General features: G+C 39.9%; 1 protein-coding gene across 1 annotated transcript in view; it reads right to left on the bottom strand.

The window, feature by feature from the left end:
• Positions 1 to 23,794, bottom strand: part of RTN1 (reticulon 1) — a 268,450-nt gene that overhangs the window by 117,681 nt on the left and 126,975 nt on the right. Inside the window, 1 exon segment of the mRNA XM_077122477.1 lies at positions 8,458 to 9,231. Coding sequence (XP_076978592.1) covers positions 8,458 to 9,231 — 774 coding nt within the window.

Below are 23,794 nucleotides of genomic sequence, written 5' to 3'. Positions count from 1 at the left end.
TGGAGTATGGTAAGGGAATCAGAAGTGCTTGGCTAGAGTGGGGATGGATTTGCAATTTTAAATAGGGAAATCAAGACAGGCCTCAGTGAGAAGGTAACCCACATTCAAGACTTGAAGGAGGTGAGGGAGTGCCTCATGAAGCTATCCAGAGGAAAGCATGCCAAGAGGGAATAGATAATGCAAAGGTTGGGAAGTGGAAGCTGCAGTGATTTCTAGAAATAGCAAGAAGACCATTGTGTCTGGGGTAAAGTGAATAAGCGAAAGACTGATAGAAAAGGAGGGCTGAGACCCAGGTGGAGAGGGCAGCAGATCATGTGGGAACTCAGGGAGCTTTTTTCCGAGTGACATGCGAAGGTATTGGAGGGTTTAGAGCAGAGAAGTGATAGGATCTAATTTCTATTTTTGTGTCTGTGGGGTTTTTTAGAAACTTAAAAACACAACCGTTTTATTACTTCTCACATGTAATGAATTCAATTTAAAAAGGAATTGCTGCATGACCCCAAGCCCTATTTTTATAGAGGTTAGTTCCTTAAAAAGTTATGCACATAATTCTTTGATATGATTTCAAACATCATAAAGATGTAAAAACCACATCTCTCTGAATGGCAGTAGAGAGCCAGGAGGAAGAAGATAAGGCTTGAGGCTACTGTAAATTAAGAAGATTTGTATTTCCAGAGAACCAGCAGCAGCACTGTCACAGCTTCGTGTGTTGACCTGGGTGTCAGGGACTTTACATATGGAGCTAAGGGTCTAGTGGCAATAGTTTAAGTGACTTTTACAAGGTAACTATATTAGTTTTTCCTCCTTTTGGTCCAGTGGATCCAGTCCCATCTTTCTCTGTCCTTCTCTGTGCTCTAAGAGACTGAGCTCCATAGAAGGTATTACTGGGACCGAGACACCTTGTCCTCTGGTTTCTGGTTTCAGGGTCTAGGAAGCCCTGGAGAGGGAGGAGAGAGATATTGAGGTATTTATACTCCCTGCCCCTTGTTCAGCTCCAGCTTTCGGCAGGTGCCAAGAATGCTGTTCCCTCCCCTTGCTAGAGGTCTAGGGGTTGTAATGGCCCCTAACATTGCCAGTCCTTGAGTACTTTATCATCCTTTGTTGGTTCTTTTCACCACCTTTACTAATCTGTAAATAGCCCCTTATTTAAACTCTTCAGTTACAAACTTTGACTGTATCACTTATTTCCTGCCAGTACCCCGACTGATAAAAGCCACATGGCTAGAAATGCCTTCTCTTGAATTTGATCTCAAGTCTTTCTGCTCCAGATGTCTTCCACTAAATAACACTATATCTGTTTACAAACTAGGTAGGGTCAGAGGGGGGCAAGTTATATTTTGGAGAAGAAAGTAAAGAAAAAGGGAACTGGATATCCATGTGCAAGAGAATGAAGTTGGACCCTTACCTCATAGCCTGAACAAAAATTAATTCAAAATTGATCAAAGAAAAAAAAATAAATAAAAAATAAATTGATCAAAGACCTAAATGTAAGAACTAAAACTATAGAACTTATGGAAGAAAAATAGGATGACTCTTTGTGACCTTGGATTTGGCAATGGTTTCTTAGATATCACACCAAAAACACAAGGAACAGAAGAACAGATAAATTAGAATTAATCAAAATTAAATACTTTTGTACATCAAAGGATACCATCAAGAAAGTGAAAAAACAACCCACACAATGGGAGAAAAAATTACAAATCATTTATCTGACAAGGGACTTGTATATAGAATATATCAGAACTCAAAATGAAAAAGAAAAAAAAAATTAAAAATAGGAAAAGGATATAGTAGATACTTTTCCAAAGAAAATGTACAAATGGCCAATAAGCACACAAAAGGATGCTTGGCATCATTAGCCATCAGTGAAATGTAAATCAAACCTACAATGAGATACCACTTCATACCTACTGGGATGGCCAAAATAAAAAAGACAGATAAGTGTCGATAAGGATGTGGAGGAATTGGAACACACACACACTGCTGATGGCGATGTAAAATGGTACAGCTGCTTTGGTAAAAAAGTCTGTAGTTCTTCAAATGGTTAAATACAGAGTTAGCATATGACCCAGCAATTCAACTCCTAGTCATATACCCAAGAAAAAGGGAAACCTATGGCAATCCAAAAACTTGTACATAGCAGCGTTATTCATAATAGTCCAAAACTGGAAACTGAAATGTCCATCAGCTGATGAATGGGTAAACAAAATGTGGTATATCCACACAATGGACTATAATTCGTCCATAAAAAGGAATGATGTATAAATACCAGCTACAACATGAATAGACCTTGAAAGCATTATGATAAGTGAAAGAAGCCAGTGACAAAAGAGCCACATAATATATGATTTTATTTATATGAAATGTCAGAATAGGCAAACCTATACATACAGAAGATAGATTAGCTGTTGCCTAGGGCTAGAGTGGGGAGGATGGGGAATTTGGGATCAATAGCAAAGAAGTTCAGGGTTTCTTCTCCAGGTGAGGAAAATGTTCTAAACTTGGTTGTAGTGATAGATACAAAATTCTGTGAACATACTAAAAAAATAAAATTTAAATAGACAAATTGTATGGTATATGAATTATATCTCAATAAATCTGCTTTTTTAAAAAGAAGAAATAAAAATGGAGGAGACATGATCCCTACATCAGCACTTTTAAAAGTGCCAGACCTATATTGGATTGTGCCATGAGTGAGAAGTAACTTGAAATGTGTAGATTCACAAGGAATTTAGGATTTATTTGCTACAACAACTAGTGGAAACCGAATGAATACACCATTTCAATCTGGATTCTGTCCTCACTGCCCACCTAAGTTCACTGATCACTTCCAGGTCACTTTTGAGTCCTCATCTTATCTTCTCAACAGCATTTGACACATTGTCCTCCCCTCTTTTCACTTCTGCAACACTACCTTCTTCAGATTCTCCTCTTACCTCTCCTACCTCTCACTCACCTTTGTGAACTCCTCTTCTTTCACTTCCCAGCCATTAAATATTGGCCTTACCCAGAGTCCTATCCTAAGCTCTTTTCTCATGCACATTCTATTTCAAGGGAATTTCATTAATTTCTACCATCAGTAGGTCTCATTACTATCACTATGCTGATGACTCACAGTTTTCTGTCTTTCCCAGAGAATAAGAAGAAAATAAGACAAAACAGGATAAGCATCTATGTGGCACAGAGTTCTAGAGGAACTTAGAGGAGGTAATGGAGGAGTTCACATCTGAATGTGTCTTGAAAGGCAGATAGAAGAGTGAACTCCATGAGCAAAGAGATGGGGGTAGGAAAGGAAGGAGTATGTTCAAAGAGTGGCAGATTCCAAAGTTTAACTGGAGCATTGTGGGGGACGATACGGGGTGATATGACTGGTAAAGTGAGCAGGCCCCTGATTCTGGAAAGCTTTGGAAACTAGGTTAAGAGCTGGTACTTGATCAGATAGGCACTGGTGAATCCTGGAAGTTCTGGAAGGATTGGGATGAAAGAAAGATGTAGAAGGAGGAAGACCCTCTGAAGAGCATATTGCAATAGACCAGAAGAGGAGTTATGATGTCCTAATGAGTGGTAGTGTCTGTTGGAATGGAAAGGAGAGAGAAAGTCAAGAGACAATGAAGAGAGAGAAACTACAGTTTGGGGGGGCTGAGTCACGTGGTGGGTGAGTAAAGGAAGAGTGTCAGGCATCAATTGGAAGTGGTAAACATGGGTGAATAGAATGCATAGAGATTCCATCCCCAGAAGCATAGGCATTGGGAGAACATGCTGGTTTGATGGGAAAAGGGATGACATTTTAATCTTGGATGTTTTTTTCCTTCCTACAGCACACATACACCTCCTTTGACTTTCTCATATTGAAAAAGCTACTCATGATAGGGACTGATCAGACTCCTGCTTGTGCGACATACCTGGGAGACCATGTGACAGACAGGGGCATGGCTGACCCTGTGTGCCAGCTGGCCGAACACCACATTGTTCAGGAGATGGGCTTGTGTCCCCTCACTCTGTACAACCAAGAACTCCTGCACAGCTTTATATTTGTTCCTGTGATGACTTGATTAAAGTCTGTCTTTCCACCCTCTGCTACCCTCCCTGACTCTAGATTGAAAGCATCCTAAGTGCAAGGGGCAGCCAACATGTTTTTGTTCACTGTCAAAGCCCTAGTACTAAGTTCAATGCCTGGCATATAGTGGTACTCAATAAATAATGCTTATGTGAGGGCAGTTCAGATATTTAGAACATTGGTTCTTAACCAGGCGAGTGCCTTAAAACTGCCCTCAGAAATTCTCATTATTAGGAATAATCTAGACGGGGCGTAGACATCTGCATTTTATAACTCCACAGGTGATTTTAATATATACCTCCAGTTAGGGTTGCCAGATTTAGCAAATAAAAATACCACACACTCCATTACATTTGAATTTCTGGCAAACAATGAACAATTTTTATTTTTTGTCCCATGAATTTTTTTTTTTACTGAAAACCCTACCACCATGTGAAAACCACTCCTTCAGAGCATTCAACAAAGAATATTAAAGGCTCTTGCTTTACTTACTCAAGAGAAAGGATGCTAGTCAGCTTTGGGGTGTGGAAGGAAAGGTCCTGATAAGTTTCATTGTGGGCAAGTGAAAGTGCTACATTAAAAACAACCCATACTTGGGAGTCAAAAGGAACTCAGTGGCTCTTGTAGACATTGTCCCTCATTCTTTTTTTCTTTTGTATGCTGTATGGCAGGGTCATATTTCATTATTTTTCCATGTGACTGACCCATTATTACAGCACTGTTTGCTGAATTTTTGTTTGTTTTTTTGGGGAGTAAGTGCATGGACTGGGAATCGAACCCAGGTCTCCCACTGTCTTTCATTCTTTTTCTTTTTTTCCACATGGGCAGGCACTGGGAATCGAACCCCAGTCTATGGCATGGCAGGCGAGAACTCTGCCCCTGAGCCACCATTGCCTGCCCTATCCTTCATTCATAATGCAAGCTAAATGTTTAACAAAATACCAGGAAAAATCAGGAGAGAAATTTAGAATAAAAAGTTTCCATCCTTTTTTAAAGGCTTCTGGTTCAATAGCTAAGATATCGGCTATTATGTGTCAAGATTGAAACAGCAAAGCTAGAAACAGACAGCTAAAATAATCAAATGGAATATAAAAACAGAGCTAAAACCACTCCACCTGGGGATATGTATTTGCTGCTGATGATAATTATGATGATATAATTAAGCAGAATAAAAAGAAAGGTGAACATGGGCCAGTTTATCCTGTCACAGAGGGCAATATACAGGTGTGACGGATGCTGCCATTACAGTGTCCTCCTGCCTCCTGGCTCAGGTCTCTGCTCAAAGCCATCAGCTCAGGGAAATCTTTCCTAACCATCAGTGGGTGGCTCTGCCAGATGGTACAGGTGCCAGTCCATCTCTGGCGGTTAAGAGTGGGAGTCCCAGTGATTCTCAGCCCCCGTCCCAGTTCTGAGCAATGAGGAGTCCCGCTTGCATGGTAGTGGGGGCCAGGGGTCTGACAAGCTCCATGAGGTCAGGGATTTGGTTGTGATTCACCACTGTATCCTTGGCCATGATGGAACAATGCCTGGCATGGAGTAAATGGTCAACAAATACTTGTTAAATGAATGAATGGATGGATGAGTAAATGCTGTCTTTTCCCAACTGAAACCCTCCAATCACAGTTTCCCATTGCATTTGAAACAAAATCCAAACTCCTCTTCCTGGACTGTGAAGCCCTGCACGTGCTGGCACCTGTGTACCTGCCCAGCTGTGTACTAGGCCCTTGCTCCTCTGCTGCATCAGCCTACTTTCGCTTCCCAAATATCACAGCCCCAGGGCCCATGCATGTGCTATTCCCTGTACCTAAGACCACTTTTAGCTCCTCTCTTTGAACTGTAGGCTCCTTCTCCTTATACAAATCTCAGATCACATGTCACCTCCTCAGGGAGGCCATCCCTGACCCCTCACAGTCGACATTCTAAAGTCTTTACGGTATTCATCCTCTCTGAAATTATATTATTTACTGACATATTTCCTTTACATTGTCTGTCTCCTCTGACTGGTAGGTCCATTCCATGCAGTCAAGGACCTCAAATGGCTTGTTCAGTGCAGTGTCTCGGGTGCCCAGTATACATCTGACTCATTGAGGGGTCACTCGATAAATGTTTTTGAATAAAATAACAAATTTTCAAAATGAATAGGAGAATCACAGATCTCATCACTACAAGAAAGTATTGACAGTAGTTTTCGAAGTTTAAAATCGATTTACTTTTTACTGATTACTTCTTATTAAGGGAAGCTGGGTGGCTAATGAGGAACTCCTGGTGATGTCCTCCCTGAGGCTAGCTCTCAAAGAACCACCGTGGCCACCATCATATACCCCTTGGTGTTGCCTCTTGGTGGTGAAGATGGCCCAATGGTTTGGTGCATCAGGACATTTATTACATTTTCCTGAAATGCTTCACTAGCATTCTGCCTGATCTTTGGTGAGAAGAAACGTCCTGTATTTAAGCCATAAGAAATTCTGCCTCCCCACCTCAGGGTCTGTTATTTAACAAGATGAGTATAGTTAAGTATGTTGGAGAAAGTTACAAAATGGAATGATCTATCTATGGAGTTGGGGAAATATATTGGACTCCTTGCTTAAGCTTCAGGGTCTGTGGCTTTCACTGTTCTAAATTAGGAATTCTCTTCTATTATTACCCAAACTTGAGGACTTCCTTATTTATTAAACAATGATAAACTGAATTCCTTTTGCTTGGCATGCTCTCTTTTTCCTTCGTTTCTATGTAGGATTATATGAGTGTTTCTCTTAACTGGTGGTACTGGGAATGGCAGAGTAACCCAAGACCCAACAGGCATAATAAAGTCTGTAGCATCCAGGTCTGAGGGCAGAGCATTACATCATGCCAGGAGCTCACAAGAAAATTGGAAGGGGATTGGATAAACTCACAGAATGAAAAGAGCAAGGAGGAAGGCCCCAGTGACAAGCTCTTTCCTCCTATCTCTCCTGTTAATCTTCTTTTATCTGCTGTCATATCACTCAGGTGTTATGATGTGTGCTGGGTGTGGTGGGAGGAAAAGAACAAGGGATAGTGCTGCGAACTGGGTCAGGGGACTTTCTCTTTCTTAAATACACCTTGCTTAGAATGTTCATTTGGAGCAAGAGCAGAGAAAACCATTCACTAACCCCCATGCTGCCGAAAGGGCAGCCCGATATCATGAATTTGAGCTCACTAACTGGTCCTCTGTCCCCCTGGAAGACAGGAGCTCTGTTTCGTTTCATTTTGTTTTTAATTCCTGCATCACCAGCACCTAGAAGAATGTCTGTTTAAAAGAAAGTGTATAGTAAGTGCTTATTGCATGAACGAATGAATCTGAAATCCAGGGACATGGCACAGAGGGTCTTTATAATTGAATGAATCTGAGGTAAGGTGGGGAAGAGGAGGATTTCATCCTAAAGTCTTTGGAGAAACAAGTTAGGAGAGACTTTCATTAAATGTGCTCTCTTGTAACAAGGGCATGGTACTGTACCACAGCATCAGGATTTAGAGCAATCAGCCCCCATCTTGACACTTTTGACACATTTTAGGAGTTCAGTGAAAGCTCTTTCACCTAAGCAAGCTCTTTGGGTACAGGTCAGCCACCAGAGGCAGGGGGGAAGATTCACATACCTCCCACTGTTCCCTTTGTCCTGAAGCCTCATGGGCATTCGAGAAGCTCTTGCTGCCACTCCAGCCCTTCCAACAAGTCGTAGCAGGTCCCCTTCGTGTTTGAGAGAAGGTGTCTAAGTGTGGCTTAATACCCTGCCCTGAGTCAGAGGAGGAGAGTGTTCAAATTGAAATGCCAAATGGACCCCAAACTTTTTTTTATTCTATCCAACTAAAGCATTTCATCGGAAACATCAGATTATATGTAGAACGTGAATAAACCTAAAAGATAAAAACGAGGTTGAAGGTGGAGGGAGGAGTCCCCTTTGTTTAGGTTTCCTTTCACTGTGGGCTGGGGTCAGGGGTCAGGAAGGTCAAGGTGGCCCAGGTGGGCACGGAGAGCAGCAGACACTCTCCCCATGAAGCCTCCAGGTGACTGTGAGGCCCAGGGAGGGGAGCTAACCTACATGCTGACAATACCTCCCTCCAGTCTCTGAATGGTGGGGCCACATGAGGGTTTTAATATTTCCAATGTTGTCATCCTTACCTGTCTCTCAATTGAAGAAGAAACATTTTCCAAAGCATATCTGCTAGGACTTTAAGGAAAATCTCAGATCCCAACCATTGTACAATGGGCCTGGGACTGAAAAGGTTTAATGTTCATTCAATTGCTTTACAGTAAGTGATATTTTAGGAGTCTCACCAGCAAAGCATTTTGAGTGTAAACCTTTGTGCCTTAGGATATGCTTTAAGTATTCATATTTCCAAATGCTGGCTTTTCCCCAGGCCAAGCACTCTGGCTCTCTTACCTGTTCCAGAAGATGGAGGAGTGACAGACCCTGGGCTGTCATCTTCAGGCTCAGAGACAGTGATGGTGGGGACCATGTCAGTACTCAGCTTCAGACACAGGTCTTGCTTCTCAGGGGTCTCCTCTTGGGTGACAGTTTCAGCAGAAGGTTTGATCTCAGTCAGCGTGATCCTGACAGGGGCCGTGACCTCAGGGACCCCGTGCTGCTCTTTGGAGAGGTCATGTATATAAGGCGCAAATGTTGACTCTTCAAATAAATGGTCCTTCAGGATCTTTCCCTCCACAGGAGCTGGTTTTGCAGGTCTGCAGACTCCTTCAGATTTGGCTGAGATTTCGGTGTCCTTATTGTTCAAGTCCAGGTCTTTATCTTCCAACTTGGGGTGGGATTGCTCCTGACCTTTCACCTCCTCTGACCTGGTTAAGTCAATGTATTTATAGGCTTCTGCTTTCATTTGGTCTAGGGAGTCTGTGAACATCTTGTTGACTTCAGTGGACTCTGCAGGAGTCACCACTATTCTAGAATCAGAACTAAATAAGCCTTGAGACTCTGTGGCAGGCACACTTGGCAAGGAGGGTCCAGGGGTGATCAACCCCTCAGGGCTCTCTGAACTGGTGATGTGGCCATTTTCCTTCTGAAGAATTCCTATGAAATATGTAGAATCCTCCCGAGGTGGGTAACAGATGTCAGAAATCAGAGATGTGTAACAGGCTTGGTCCCTGTCATTTGATGTTGTTGTAAAGGTCTGACCCATGGTGCTGGGGACATCTGCCACACCTGTGCATTGAAACAACAGCACACAGTGAGTAGGCACCTGGCTTCGGTCCTCTGTCCTGCCTCACCCATCACCATGCCCCCCATGCCTTGTGAAGACATGACACCTTTGTTCTCAAGGCCTCAGAGTTCCCCCAGGGCACTGGCATAATTTACCTGCCTGCCTGACATTCTACAGTGCATGGTATTTTCTGGATGGCAGACCAGAGGCCCACACAAGCTGCCATGCCTAAATAAGTTGGGGGAAAGATTGCAGAGAAATAGAAAACTGATTTTCAACATCTATGACCTCAATACACAGTCACTTCGTGTCACTCAGTTTTATTAAAAAGGATCCCTCTTAGTATTAATGGCTCCTTAGGTTGAAGTGGAAATGTGGCTGCTTTAGGTTGCAAATGCAACAGTAGGAGAGTAGACTGGGAGAATGGGGGACCTACTTTTAGACTCTTCCAGAACTGGAAGAGACTAAGAAGTCTTCTACATCAGAACTTGCATTTACAGGCTCCTTCCCCCTCTTGGTTTGATACCATTCATGCCCATTTTAAATAAAGCCTCTTAGAGTTAGTGGCTCCTGTTTTTCTGATGGCTGCATCCCAAAGTGGTATCACCTTAATGACATACTTCATTATTTCCTCAATTTCCCTCTCATTTTTTTTCTTTTCCACTTTCACTCCTCTACTGCCCATCCTTGGGCTTCCAGTCATAATTGAAATGACCTACTGGGAATTTCTTAGTTTCACTGATGGTACTAAGGGCAAAACAAGTTTCCAAGTTTGAGTTTTTATAATGTTTGCATCTGGCCTTTATTCCACTAATAAACCAAACAAAAAGTTCATTCATAGTGAGAATAAAAGAAAAACTCAACTTTTCTTTGCTGGAAAATGCTTCCAGGAGGGAAGAAAATTAACATTTTTTGAGGCCTTTGTATGTGTGAAGCAATGAGAACTTACCTAATTCTTACAATAATTGGGAAGCCCCACACTCACAACACATACTGACACCCACACACCATGCACAATATAAAAACTATTAAAGACATACCCAATCCATATCCTCAACTATGACCCAACTCATATAAAAGTAATCAGGGCAGTAGCAATAATAGAATAATATTAATAGACAACATTTGAATGCTTGATGTCATTCATAGTACCAAGCTTTTTATTATTAATATTGATTCATTTAGTTATCAAAGCAATTCTAGAAGGTTAGCACTATTATTAGCCTCATTTCATAGATGAGAAAATTGAGGAATGGGAGGGGTTAAATAACTGAATAATACAGACCATAACTGGCAGAGCCAGGATTCAAATCCAACCATTCTTGAAGGCAGAAAATCTCTCCTCATGACCTTTGCACCTCTTTAAGCCAGTTTGTGAAATTAAGAACCAGCAGCAACAAATAATTTGAATCACTGCTAGGACAAATAGACTTAACTTTATCTTTCCTGGGCATTCTTCTTGGTTGCATGAGCCATTGTTTGTCTATGGGGATGGAAATGCACAAAGCCTCCTCGCTGTTCCAGCCCTCTCCTGCCTTATACCACCTTTGCAATGGCTGTTCCCCTTTCTTGGAACACTCTTTCCCCAGCTAGCTGAGAACCTAACTTCCTCCCCTACAAGTCTGCTCAATGGTTACTTTTTCAAGAAAGCCTTTCCTGGCCACCCTATCTACATTTGCAATCTGCCCTCTCCTCCTTGCCACTCCTGTTCTTTTCTACTCTTCTCTGCTTTTTTTTTTATTGTAACATTTATCTCCTGCTAACACACTATATAATTTTCTTTATTATATGAATAATAATATAATATAAATTTATTTATTGTTTATTGCTTATCTCCCCTTGCTAGATGACCTTCATGAGGGCAGGAATCTGACTATTTTGTTCACTAGTAGAGTTCAACACCTAGAACAAGACCTGGCACTTAGTAGCTACTCAAGAAATATTTGCACAATGAAAGAAATTAATTCTGAAGTTCATCACTGTGGTGGTTTGAAGCTATATGCACCCCAGAAAAACATGTTCTTAAACTTAATCCATTCCTGTGGGTGTAAACCCACTGTAAATAGGGCCTTTTGATGAAGTTACTTCTGTTAAGGTATGACCCACCTCATTCAGGATGAGTCTTAATCCTATTACTGGAGTCCTTTATAAATAGAATGAACAGAGAGGGAAAGAACAGAAACAAGAAACTGAAATCAGTGAAATCCAGAAGAGAAAGGAGAGATCAGGAGACACCTCCGTGTGCCTTGCCACCTGGCAGAGAAGCCAGAGATCACCAGCAGGAGGTTTTGGGGAAGAAAGCATGGCCTTGATGATCCTTGATTTGGACATTTTCTCAACTTCAAAACTATAAACTATTACATTTGCCAACCCATTTCATGGTATTCACTGCAGCAGCCTAGAAAATTAAAACAAGCACTAAAGCACAAAATCAGAATTGTATGACATTTCCCCCAAACTACTAATGATACTTGCCTCATCTTGCAAGTGACCTAATTTTGTGAGCTACATGCCAGTTAAATCCATATATTTCAACTAAATAAGCTTCTATTTATACTTCCTTTCCATGTGGCTGCTTCTCTTCATAAATTAAACAAACAAAAAATAATAGCTAAAAGAATAATAGTAACAATGGGCCTTATTGCCTACGCACATGTGGACTACCAAAGGAAAGCTGTTCAATCAAAATCCATGTTTGCTCATAAATCCATGTTTGTTCACACTCTTTTTATCCTAAAGAATTGTTAAAGCTTTTTTGGTGGCCTGGGCTCAGCCTACAGGCAGACCTCACTAGAAGTGGGGAGAACAATCCTAAAATATTTCACTGCTAACATTTGGGTTTTGGGATTCTCTGCCAGAGTTATTTAGAACCACTTCTGGATGTTAATAATTGATGGTTCATTAGAAAGTAAGAGGAACTTTGCCCTTGAATATAAATAGTCTGGGGGTGTGGGGAATGGGAAAGGGGACACCCTCCTGGCAAACACACAGTAGGTCATTTCAGGGCTGTGCCTCATCAGTTATCATTCAAGTATCACTCAATGCTTCCATTGCAGGTAGATCAAAAGACTCCTGGCCCTTTTCACTGATCCCTGGCATGTTACTTAGCCCCCCACCAACTGTACCACCAAAGCTACTGGACCAAACACACTGTCACCTGCTAAGCAAACCCCCAGGGCTCTGCCCTGTCTGAATGAATAACCCTTAAGCTCTGCAGCCACCTGGTACTTGAGAAGGTGTGACTACCACCTGGCATCAGAGCCCAAGATCCACTGCTCCTCTCACTTATCCTCCACTCCAGGCCTACAAAGTCCTTCACAATCTTGAACTCACTTGACCAACTATTCTTAGCCCCATCTCTATTCTCCAATTCAAACTCCAAACTGGTTAAACTGCCCATCCCTCCTCCAACACTTTCTCCTTCCAATAGGCATACCTGTGTAGTCAGGGTTCTCTAGAGAAATAGAACCAACAGGAGAGATCTGTAAATATGAGATTTATAAAGGTGTTTCATGCAACCATCAGAATGGAAGAGTCCAAAATCCACAGGGCAAGCTGTGAAGCTGGCACCTTCGATGAAGGGTCTGGACCACCTTCACAGGAGAGGCTCACTGACTGAAGAAGCAGTAAAAGAGCCTCTCTTCTTCCTTAAGAGCCTTCAACTGATTGAATTATCTCTTTGTGAGAGATGCGCCTTAGTTGATCATGGGTATAATCAACCACAGATGCAATCAACTGACTGATGATTTACTACACCAGCCTTATAGTTTATCAACCATCCACAAAATATCCTTGCAGCAATGGTCAGGCCAGTGCTTGCCTGACCAGACAACTGGGCATAATGACTTGGTAGATGGTTAGATGGTTAGACAGAATCTAACCATTGCAACACCTAAATCTCTGCTTTCTAACCTCATACCATAAAAAATAAACAGCTTTAAATGCCACCTCTTCCATGTTGACCATACCTGCTTGGACCTGACCCCTTTCTATTGTTCTCCCTACTCATTCCTTTAGCACTTAATTTATGTTGTCCATGTGGCATGCATGGCATACAATGTATATATGCCATGGATCTCCTATGGACCTGTAAGCTCCTGGAGTTTGATGTTCATATTTCATTTTATATAGTAGGGAGCCAATACAAAAAAAATAAATGAATGAATGTATCAGTCAATGAGTACACTTAATCTATGCTGCTACAGAGAACAAGCTAGGACTAGTTAATACAAGTTAAATAGATGTTTTTAATTTGTCATGTGAAAGAACAATCTAACAATTCAGGTTACCCAAAAATGGAGTAGAGCTGTACCTTAGGAACAAGAGCATTTCTGATAGTGGAGACACTGAGGCAGACAGAGGCCAGCATCAGCCTATGATAAGTCACGGACAGGAACCAGCGTTTCTGTGGGAAGTTCGAGAAGACAATCACAGAAGCCTCTCTCACCTTCTAAGACTTTGTACTAATTGGCTGCCATTATGTAGTCTGACACAATTTCTTCCACTACTTCTTCCCTTCTTGTAAAACAGAATCAATATAATTTTCCCTCAGGTCATGCCTCAGAGAATAGGGGCTTTGGAGATGTATGGTAGTAACTGAAGAAGCAGGACTTAAATTACATCTACATTATATGAGAGATAATAAATAAAATCAGTAAGAACTCTTACCCCTGAATTTCTTATACTACCACTCTATCTGGTATAGCAAGCTCAACCAATGGGAGAACCCCTTTGTGACATTCTATAAATGCCACCTAGCAGAGAAAAAGGAAGGAAGCCACATTTCAGATGGCCCTGTGTGAGAACCCTCTTATAAGAAGTACTAAGCTGAATACTTTGAATGTGACCATGTTCCATTTTCTTAAATTGAATTAAATACTACAAAAAATCTTTATGTTTCTAACTTACTGAATTTGAAAATATATATACATTATATGGTGCCTATAAGATAGAACTCTTGAAAACAGAAAGGCCTTCTAGACAGTAAATTATGTAAGAGCAGAGTCCTTTGGAGAACTGGTAGGCAGACTAAGGCTAAAGGCTCAGGAAAGTCAATTAATTCTTGTCAGCACTTCCTGCAGAGCTAGCAGACATGGGGACTGAGGTAGAGAGAATAAGCCTGTTGCCCTAGCTAGGAAATAATATGCTATAATGTTAACTACAAATCCACTAAATCAAAGTGCTTTCCCTGTCTAGACTAGAAATTACCATCTTTTTATATAAGCAAGAATTCCTGGGAACCTCTGACTTCCTCATTCTCTCCCACTCTCCTGGGCCCTCAGAAGTAAGGTTCACATAGGGAACATACAACCTGTGAACCCATGGATGTCCCCTCAGGAGGTGGTTGGATAAGGAGGGTACAGCAGGATCAGTTACCTGGGTCTACTGAAAATGGTATTATTTTTAAAATTTCAATTTATAAGCAACTTTTCAGGAACATATTTATAACAATAATTCAAAAACTGAAGGATCCACTGCATCTCGTCAAAAGCTAAGAGTAAAAGGATAAAAATAAGAAGAAATTATTGTCATTAAGTCCCAACATGGCAGACAAAATCAGACTTTTATATCCACTGACGTCACAATCAGGAAAACTAATCATGAGGTTGATGAATTCAACAGCCTCATAAAGGGTGGATGTTTGATTTTTAACTTTTTGGCAATCCTAAGGAATGGGAGGACAAATATGACTTGCTCAAGATGGTTTTCCTTTCCCTAAGCAAAGAGTCAACCCTAAAATCTTATTTCTCAACTCTGTGACTCTTCAATTGGTGACTTACAGTTTAGGCAGTTTGTATTCTGGCCCTACCACTAATCAATAGTTATGAGACTCTGGGCAAATGAATGTCTCTGAGCTTCAGTTTGTTCATCTTTAAAATGGGGCCAATAATAGTTCCCACCTTACTGAGTTGTTATAAGGATTAAATGAGATAATTTACTTAGTTTCTGTGCCTAACACAGAGTACACACTCAGTACATGAGAACTGTTGATTTTATTATTATTTCTGTTTCACAAGGAAGACACTAGTCATTTGCAACATATTACCATCTGTCCATTAGTTTGTTATTACATCTCTAATGACATCTGACCAAGATAGTTTGAACCAGAAGGAGCTACCTATGGCCATACCCATGTAGTCTTCTGGGATTTGCTTCAGAAGGTAGAGTCCCGAGAGTGCAAGGCTGTCTGCACAGCTCCATGAGCAGGTCGCTAGTCATTAAGTACTTTCTAATGACACAACTGACATGGATCCTCTCGGGAATATGGTGAGCACTAATAGCTGAGATTCACCAAAATGATAGACAGAAGAGGAACGGGAGTGCTCAGTGCCCATGGACGAGCTTCCTCCCTTGTGCATAAAACTAATTCTGGCCCCTCAAGGTTGAGATAAGGGGTCTACGGCTTCAGATGGTGCTTTTATAACTCAAAAAGCCTCTTTCACTCCTCTGAAATGGAAACCTAGATATGCCAGGAAGGAAGTCTGTGTGGTAGGTTGGATTATGTACCCCAGAAGAAAGACACGTTCTTCATCTTAATCTCCTGTCTGTGAGTGTGAACCCATCATCGCAGCAGACTTTTCAAGATGTTATTGTTACTTTTAGATAAGGTGTGGCCAACTGAATCAGGACGGGTCTTAATCCTGTTACTGGAGGCCTTAGAAGAGGGGAAGCCATGGGGAAGATGAGGAAGTAGGAAGTCAGTGGAGCTCAGGAGAGGAAGGAAGGGACTTCTCCATGTGATGAGAAAGCCAAGGAACCCCAAAGACTGCTGGCCAACCAGAACGCTACTGACCCATGGAGAAAGTAAGCCTTTTAGCTTCTGAAACCATGAGCCAATAAATTCCTGTTGTTAAGCCAATCCATTGTGTGTTATTTATCATAGCAGCCAGGAAACTAAGACAGATTGATTAGACCATAAATGTTTTCTAAGCACAGATATAGAAATGTTCTATTAGAGAAACATCTGGTTTACCTTTATTTTTCAATTAAAAAACAAAAAGCAAATTATTGTTTGAATAGAGCCAATACGAACAGTGCATAGGGAATATTTCTCCCCTTAATATCGAAAATCTAAAAGGAGGTGTGGTAGGTTGAAGGTGTATGTGTCCCAGAAGAACATGTTCTTTGATGTATCCATCCCTGTGAGTGTGGAAGCATTGTAAAAAGGATCTTTTGATGAGGATGCTTCAGTTAAGAAGGTGTGACCCACCTCAGTCAGGATGGATCGTAACCGTATTACTGGAGTTCTTTATAGGGGAGTGAAATTCAGAGAGACAGAGGAAAAGCTACAGGAAGCAAGAAGCTGCAGCAGTACCCAGAAGAGAAGAAAGCGATGAGGAGACACCAACATGCGCCTTGCCATGCAGCAAAAGAACAAAGGGTCACTGGCAGCCAGTGTCAGAATGCCACAGTGTTTGGGAAAAAAGCATTGCCTTGATGATGGCTTCATTTGAACATTTTCCTAGCCTCAAAACCAAGAATAAATGAACTCCTACTGTTTAGCCCACCGATTTCATGGTACTGCCTTAAGTAGCTTAGGAACATAAAATAAGGGCAAGGGGAGCATAATATAAACCTGGAGTGATGGCAGAGGTGGAGTGGGGAGTACATTTAAACTAAAAAAATAAATGGCCAGAATCAGTGACTCAAACCCTGCAGTCACTTTTTTCCAGAATCCTTTCTCCTTAGGGTGTACACATTCAGTAGCCTGAGCAGAGGTTAGGCCTTGAGGCTTTTTCCTTGAAGACTCCCACTCATCTCTCCTGAGTACTAAGAAATCAGTAGGCTCGCAGCAAGGAGGCTGCAACACATTGGACAACAGGGACATCTATGAAAGATGGCTATGCCATATAGAAAACATTCCCTATCACCTCGAAATATTCTCTTTGATCTAATATGACAAATGTGTGCTGAGAAATACAGGTACACCCATGCTTTACCAATTTTCATCTGTGTGATTACTTAATAGGGTAAAAAAAAAATGAGCCTGCATTCTCTAAGAAGCATGTCACTGGCTTTGGCTGAGAATGCAGACAACAACACTGAAATGTTTCAGGGCTTAAGTCTATGAGTAACTACTCTTTCTTTCCCCAACTTGCTGCCTTATTTAAAGCTTGTCTGCTGGAACAATGGGTTTAGCTGCCAGGACTGCAAAATTAATACTTAATAAGACATAATTCAGAGAAGAATTTCTGGGGAAGATGTCAAAGTAGGGAGTTTCAGGACTCACTCCTTCCTCTAAAACAGGTAGGAAACAGGCCAGAACTGTACGAAACAGCTGTTTGGGGACTCTGGCGGCCAGAAGAACCCTGCACAGCATCCAGGGAAGAGGGATGGAAGAGGCTAGAAAGCTGTGGTAAAGAACTGTGAGCAGCTTGCTCTGTGGCAGCTGCCAGCACCCATCCCCCACTCTGATGACTAGCCCCTGGCTGCCTGCTATGGACAGAAAGGGACATACAAATCCTCTTCCACACGAATAAGGGTGGCACAGGTGAGCACTGATTACGGTGCTTGATGAGCAAACTCAGATTTCTGGGTCTTGGCTCTGAGCTACTGTTCCGAACCTTCTTGAATCCGCACCAGACAATGCCATAGCCATTGCTTCATCCCTGCCCCAAGCAGGGGACGAAGGTGGTGAAGGTGGTGAAGGTGGTGATGGTTTGAATACACAACGCCTCCTTAAAGCTGTAGGGAACAGTTTGCTGAAGGGTGCCATCTGCAGGGAAGGCCAGGAAAGTCCAGCCTCATGGAACTGTCAAAAAGCATTTAGGGTGTCTTCCTGATCCTCTCCCAAAAGCTCTCTGGAGCTGTTTGGCAGAGCCTTTATGAGTCCTGGCATCTTTGGGCTGGGAAATACTGACGTAGGAAAATCCTCTCCAGGGTGACCCTTGTACTAGAATTTTCCCTCTAGGCAAAAGCAGCTAGAGGCAATGAAAGGAGTATAAAAGAAAAGGGCAAAACAAAAAAAAATATTAGATCAAGATTCCTGGAGAAGGAACAGAGGAAAGGAAGCATTCTCCTGAAGGGTGACACAGCTGCACAAATCTTTAAAATGGTACTGCATATCCAGGGCAAGAATTAGATGAAGAAGGACTGAAAAAAATCTGATCAGTTAAACAATGGACAATTCTAGAGGTCTAGAGTAAGTTGAACCAAGCATCAAAGAAGAAACTTGGGTGCACATGTAGTTCAGAGGTTAGAACATCCGCCTTCCATATGGGAGACCTGGGTTCGGTTCCTGGATCATGCACCCCCCCAAAAAGCCAATCAACAATAAAACCCTAGGCAAGAGAGAGAAAATGACCTTCAGAAGCAACTTGTGAAGATAATCAGATGGCTAGAGATCAGCAAAAAAATTACAAGCCATATTAAGAAACAGGAAGATATGGTCCAGTCAGAGAAAGAAATTAAAACTTTGGAGGAGATAGAATTTGGAACAGCTAATCAATGATGTTCAAAAAACTCTCCTAAACCAAAACAAGGATACAAAGGAAAATATGGCTAAAGAAATATATGATATTAAGAAGACACTGGGTGAACATAAAGAAGAATTAGAAAGTATAAAAAGAACCATAACAGAAATTATAGGCATGAGAGGCACAATAAAAAAGCTTAAAAATATAATAGAAGCATAAAACAGCAGATTTGAATAGGCAGAAGGAAAACTCAGCAAACTAGAAGACAGGACAATTGAACTCTTACAAACAGAAAAACAGATGGAGAAAAAAATGGAAAAAGAAGAACAAGGCCTTAGGGATTTGAATGACAGCACAGAATGCACAAACATAAGCATCAAGGGTTGTACCAGAAGGAGAAGAAAATGGAAAGGGGACAGAAAGAATATTTCAGGAAATAATGGCTGAAAATTTCCATACTTTAAAGACATAAATATACATGTCCAAGAAGTGCAACATACTCCAAACAGAATAAATCCGAATAGAACTACTCCTAAGACACATAATACTCAGATGTCAAATGCCAGAAGAAAAGAGAAAAATCCTGTAAGCAGCAAGAGAAAAGTCATTTGTCACATATAAGGGAACCACAATAAGAGTAAGTTCCGATTTCTCATCAGAAACCATGGACACGAGAAAGGTGTGGTATGATATAGTTAAGGAATGAAAGAGAAAAACTTCCCAGCCAAGAATTTTTTATCTAGGAAAAAAATATATCCTTCAAAAATGAGGGGTAGTTTAAAATACTCACAGATTAATGGAAACAGAGAGAATTTGTCAATGAGAGATCTGCCATACAAGAAATACTATAGGGAGCTCTGCAGGCTGAAAGGAAAAGACTAGGAGAGAGAGACTTGGATAGAGTGTAGAAATGAAGATTATCAGAAGGGGTAACTAAAAGGGAAAAAAGGGAGACAAGAATAAGATCTGACATATAAAAACCAAAGGATACTGTGAGCTATTGATTGTATATTTTGGATGGATTCTTTGATGTGTGAATATATTTCCAAAATTGCATTAAAAAAACCAAAGTATAAAATATTAGAAGTAAGTACTACCTTTACAATAACACTGAATGCTAATGGATTTAACCCCTCTAATCAAAAGACACAGATTGTTAGAATGGATGAAAAAAGTATGATCTAACTCTACAAGAGATTCATCTTAGACCTAAAGTAAAAAATAGGCTGAAAGTGAAGGGTTAGGAAAAAATATTCCATGCAAACAGTAACCAAAAAAGATCTGGGGTAGCTATACTAATATCAAACAAAATAGACTTTAAATGCGAAAGTGTTGTAAGAGACAACAAAGGACACTATAAAATTAAAAAAAAAAGGACCATCCACCAAGAAGAAACAATAATCCTAAATACTTATGCACCTAATCATGGTGTTCCAAAATACATGAGGCAAACACTGGCAAAACTGAAGAGAGAAATAGATACCTCTACAATAACAATGGAGGCATCAATAGATAGAATATTTACACAGATGATCAATAAAGAAACAGAGAACTTCAATAATATGATAAATGAGCTGGACTAACAAATATTTACAGAGCATCGCACCCCAAAACAACAGAGCGTACATGCATACAAGTGCTCTGAATCATTCTTCAGGATATATGACCTGTTGGGTAATAAAACAAATCTCAAAAAATTTAAAAGATTAAAATATGCAAAACACTTTCTCCAATTATAATGGAATGAATGGAAATCAATAGCTAGGGTAGACTGGAAAATTCACAAACATATGGAAGTTAAACAACACAGCTCAAACGATCAGTGGGTCAAAGTAGAAATTGCAAGATAAATCAGCAAAAATCTTGAGAAGATTGAAAATTAGACACAACATATCAAAATTTATGAGAAAAATGAAATAAAATAATTTAAAAAAACCTTATGGGATGCAGTGAAAGGAGTACCATGAGGGAAATTTATAATCCTACATGCCGACATTAAAAAAGAAAAAAGAGATCAAATCAAAGACCTAACTGCACATCTAAGGAACTTGTAAAAAAAACAGCAAACTAATCCCAAAGCAAGCAGAAGGTAAGAAATAACTAAGATTAAAGTGAAATAAATAAAATTGGGAATAAAAAACAATAGAATTAACAAAACCAAAAGTTAGTTATCTGAGAAAATCAATAAAATTGACAAACCCTTAGCAATGAAAAAAAAGAAAGACGATTCAAATAAATAAAATCAGAAATGAGGGGGGACAACATTGCTACTGACCTCACAGAAATAAAAAGGCTCATAAGAAGATACTATGAATAACTGTATGCCAACAAATTAGACAATTCAGATAAATGAACAAATTCCTAGAAACACATGAACAATCTACACTGACTTTAGAAGAAACAGAAACCTCAACAGACCAATTACAACTGAAGAGATTGACTCAATCATCTAAATCCTCCCAACAAAGAAAAGCCCAGAATCAGATGGCTTCACTGGTGGATTCTACTAATCATTCCAAGAAGAATTAATACCAATCCTATTCAAACTTTTCCAAAAAATTGAAGAGGAGGAAATGCTACCTAATTTATTCTGAGCTAACATCATCCTAAAGCCAAAGTTAAGATAAAGTTGCTATAAGAATGGAAAAAAGAGGAGGGAATGCACTACCTAATTCAGTCTATGAAGCCAACATCACCCTAAAGCCAAAGTTACATAAAGATACTGCAAGAAAGGAAAATTACAAACCAATTTCTCTAATAATGTAGATGCAAAAACCCTCAATAAAATACTTGCAAATGAAATCCAACAGCACAGGGTGGGCCCCAGTGGTTCAGCAGGCAGAGTTCTTGCCTGCCATGCTGGAAACCCAAGTTTGATTCCCGGTGCCTGCCCATGCAAAAAAAAAAAAAAGAAAAGAGTGGCAAATCCAACAGCACATTAAAACAACTATACACCATGATCAAGGGGGTTTTATCTCAGTATGCATGGATGATTCTTCAACACAAGAAAAGCACTTAATGTAGTATACCACATTAACAAATTGAAGGGGAAAAACTACATAATCGTTCCAATTGAAGGAGAAATGGCATTTGATATCTTTCTTGATGTCAATATAATCTTTCTTGATGAAAAAACTTTGAGAAAGAGGAATAGAAGGAAACTTCCCCAACATGAATGAAATGCTGTAGCTAACATCATACTCAATAAGGAAAGACTGATAGTTTTCCTCTAAGATCTGCAACAAGACAACAGTCACCACTGTTATTCAACACCTGTGTTAGAATTTCTAGCTAAAACAGTCAGACAAGAAAAAGAAATAAAATTTCCCAAATTGGAAAGGAAAAAGTAAAACTTTCATCTTTGCAAATTATATAATCCTATATATGGAAAGTCTAAAAAAACTTACAACAAAATACTCGACACAATAAATGAATTCAGCAAAGTGGGAGGGATACAAGATCCACATGCAGAAATCAGTAGTGTTTCTATACACTAGTAAAGAGCAATCTGAGGAGGAAATAAAGGGAAAAAATCCATTTACAATAGCAACTAAAAGAGTGAAATATCTAGGAGTAAATTTACCAAGGATGTAAAGGAAGTGCACAAAGAAATCTATAAAACATTGCTAAAAGAAATCAAAGATTAGATAAATAGAACAACATTCCATGTTCATGGATTAGAAGACCAAATATCATTGAAGTCAATTCTACCCAAATTAATTTACAGATCCAATGCAATCCCTATAAAAATTCCAACAGCCTACTTTGCAGAAATGGAAAAGCCAACTATCAGATTTATTTGGAAAGATAAGTGGTCCTGAACAGCCAAAAAACATCTTGAAAAAGAATGAAATTGGAGGACTCACATGTCCTGACTTTAAAGCATATTACAAAGCTACAGTTGTCAAAATAGCATGGTAAGGCATAAAGTTAGATATATTGACCAATGGAATTGAATTGACAGTTTCAGAATAGACCCTCACATCTTTGGCCAATTGATATTTGACAAGGCTGCCAAGTCAACTCAACAGGGAAAGTATAGGATCCTCAATAAATTGTGCTTAGAGAACTGGATACCCACAAGCAAAAGAAAGAAGATGACCAATATATCACACCTTATACAAAATTAATTTAAAATGGTTCAAAGACCTAAATATAAGAAACAGGCCAATAAAACTCATGGAAGAAAATGTAGGGAAGCATCCTCAGGATCTTGTTATAGGAAATTGTTTCTCAATATTTATATCCAAAGCACAAGCAATGAAAGAAAAATGGATAAATGGGACCATCTCAAAATGAACACCTTTTGTGTTTCAGAGGGCTTGGTCAAGAAAGTAAAAAGGTAGAAACTCAATGGTAGAAAATATTTGAAAACCACATATCTGATAAGGGTTTAATATCCAGCATATATAAAGAAATCCTACAACTCAAGAATAAAAAGAAAAACAGCCCAATTAAAAATAGGCAAAAGACTTGAATGGACATTTTTCCAAAGAGGATATACAAATGGTTAACAAGCTCATGAAAAGATGCTCAACATCACTAGATTTTAGAGAAATGCAAATCAAAGCCATAAAGAGATGTCATTTCATGCCCACTAGAATGAACACTATTTAAAAAGAAAGAAAGAAAGCTACAAGTGTTAGAGAGGATGTGGAGAAATCAGAATATTCATTCATTGCTGGTGGGAATGTAAAATAGTGCTGTGGAGGAAAGTTTGGCCCTTCCCTAGGAAGCTAAGTATAGAATTGCTATATGATCTGACAATCCCATTACTTGGCATATACCCAGAAGAACTGAAAGCAGGGATTCGAATAGACATTGGCACACCAATGTTTGTAGTGGCATTATTCACACTTGACAAAAGATGGAAGCTGCCCAAGTGTCCATCAACCAATTAAGGGATAAACAAAATGTGGTATATACATCAGATAGAATATTATTCAGCTGTAAGAAGGAATGAATTCCTGATGTATGCTACAACATGGATGAAGCTTGAGGATATTATGCTGAGTGAAATAAGCCAAATACAAAAGACCAACTATTGTATTATCTCACTGTTATTCACTAATTACAATAAGCAAACTCAAAGAATTAGAATCTATAATATAAGTCACCAGATAGATTAGAGTTAGAGAGTAAGGAGTTG

This window comes from Tamandua tetradactyla, chromosome 12 (assembly GCF_023851605.1).
Source record: "Tamandua tetradactyla isolate mTamTet1 chromosome 12, mTamTet1.pri, whole genome shotgun sequence".
Classification (NCBI taxonomy): Eukaryota; Metazoa; Chordata; class Mammalia; order Pilosa; family Myrmecophagidae; genus Tamandua; species Tamandua tetradactyla.
This window is presented reverse-complemented; position numbering and strand designations above follow the sequence as displayed.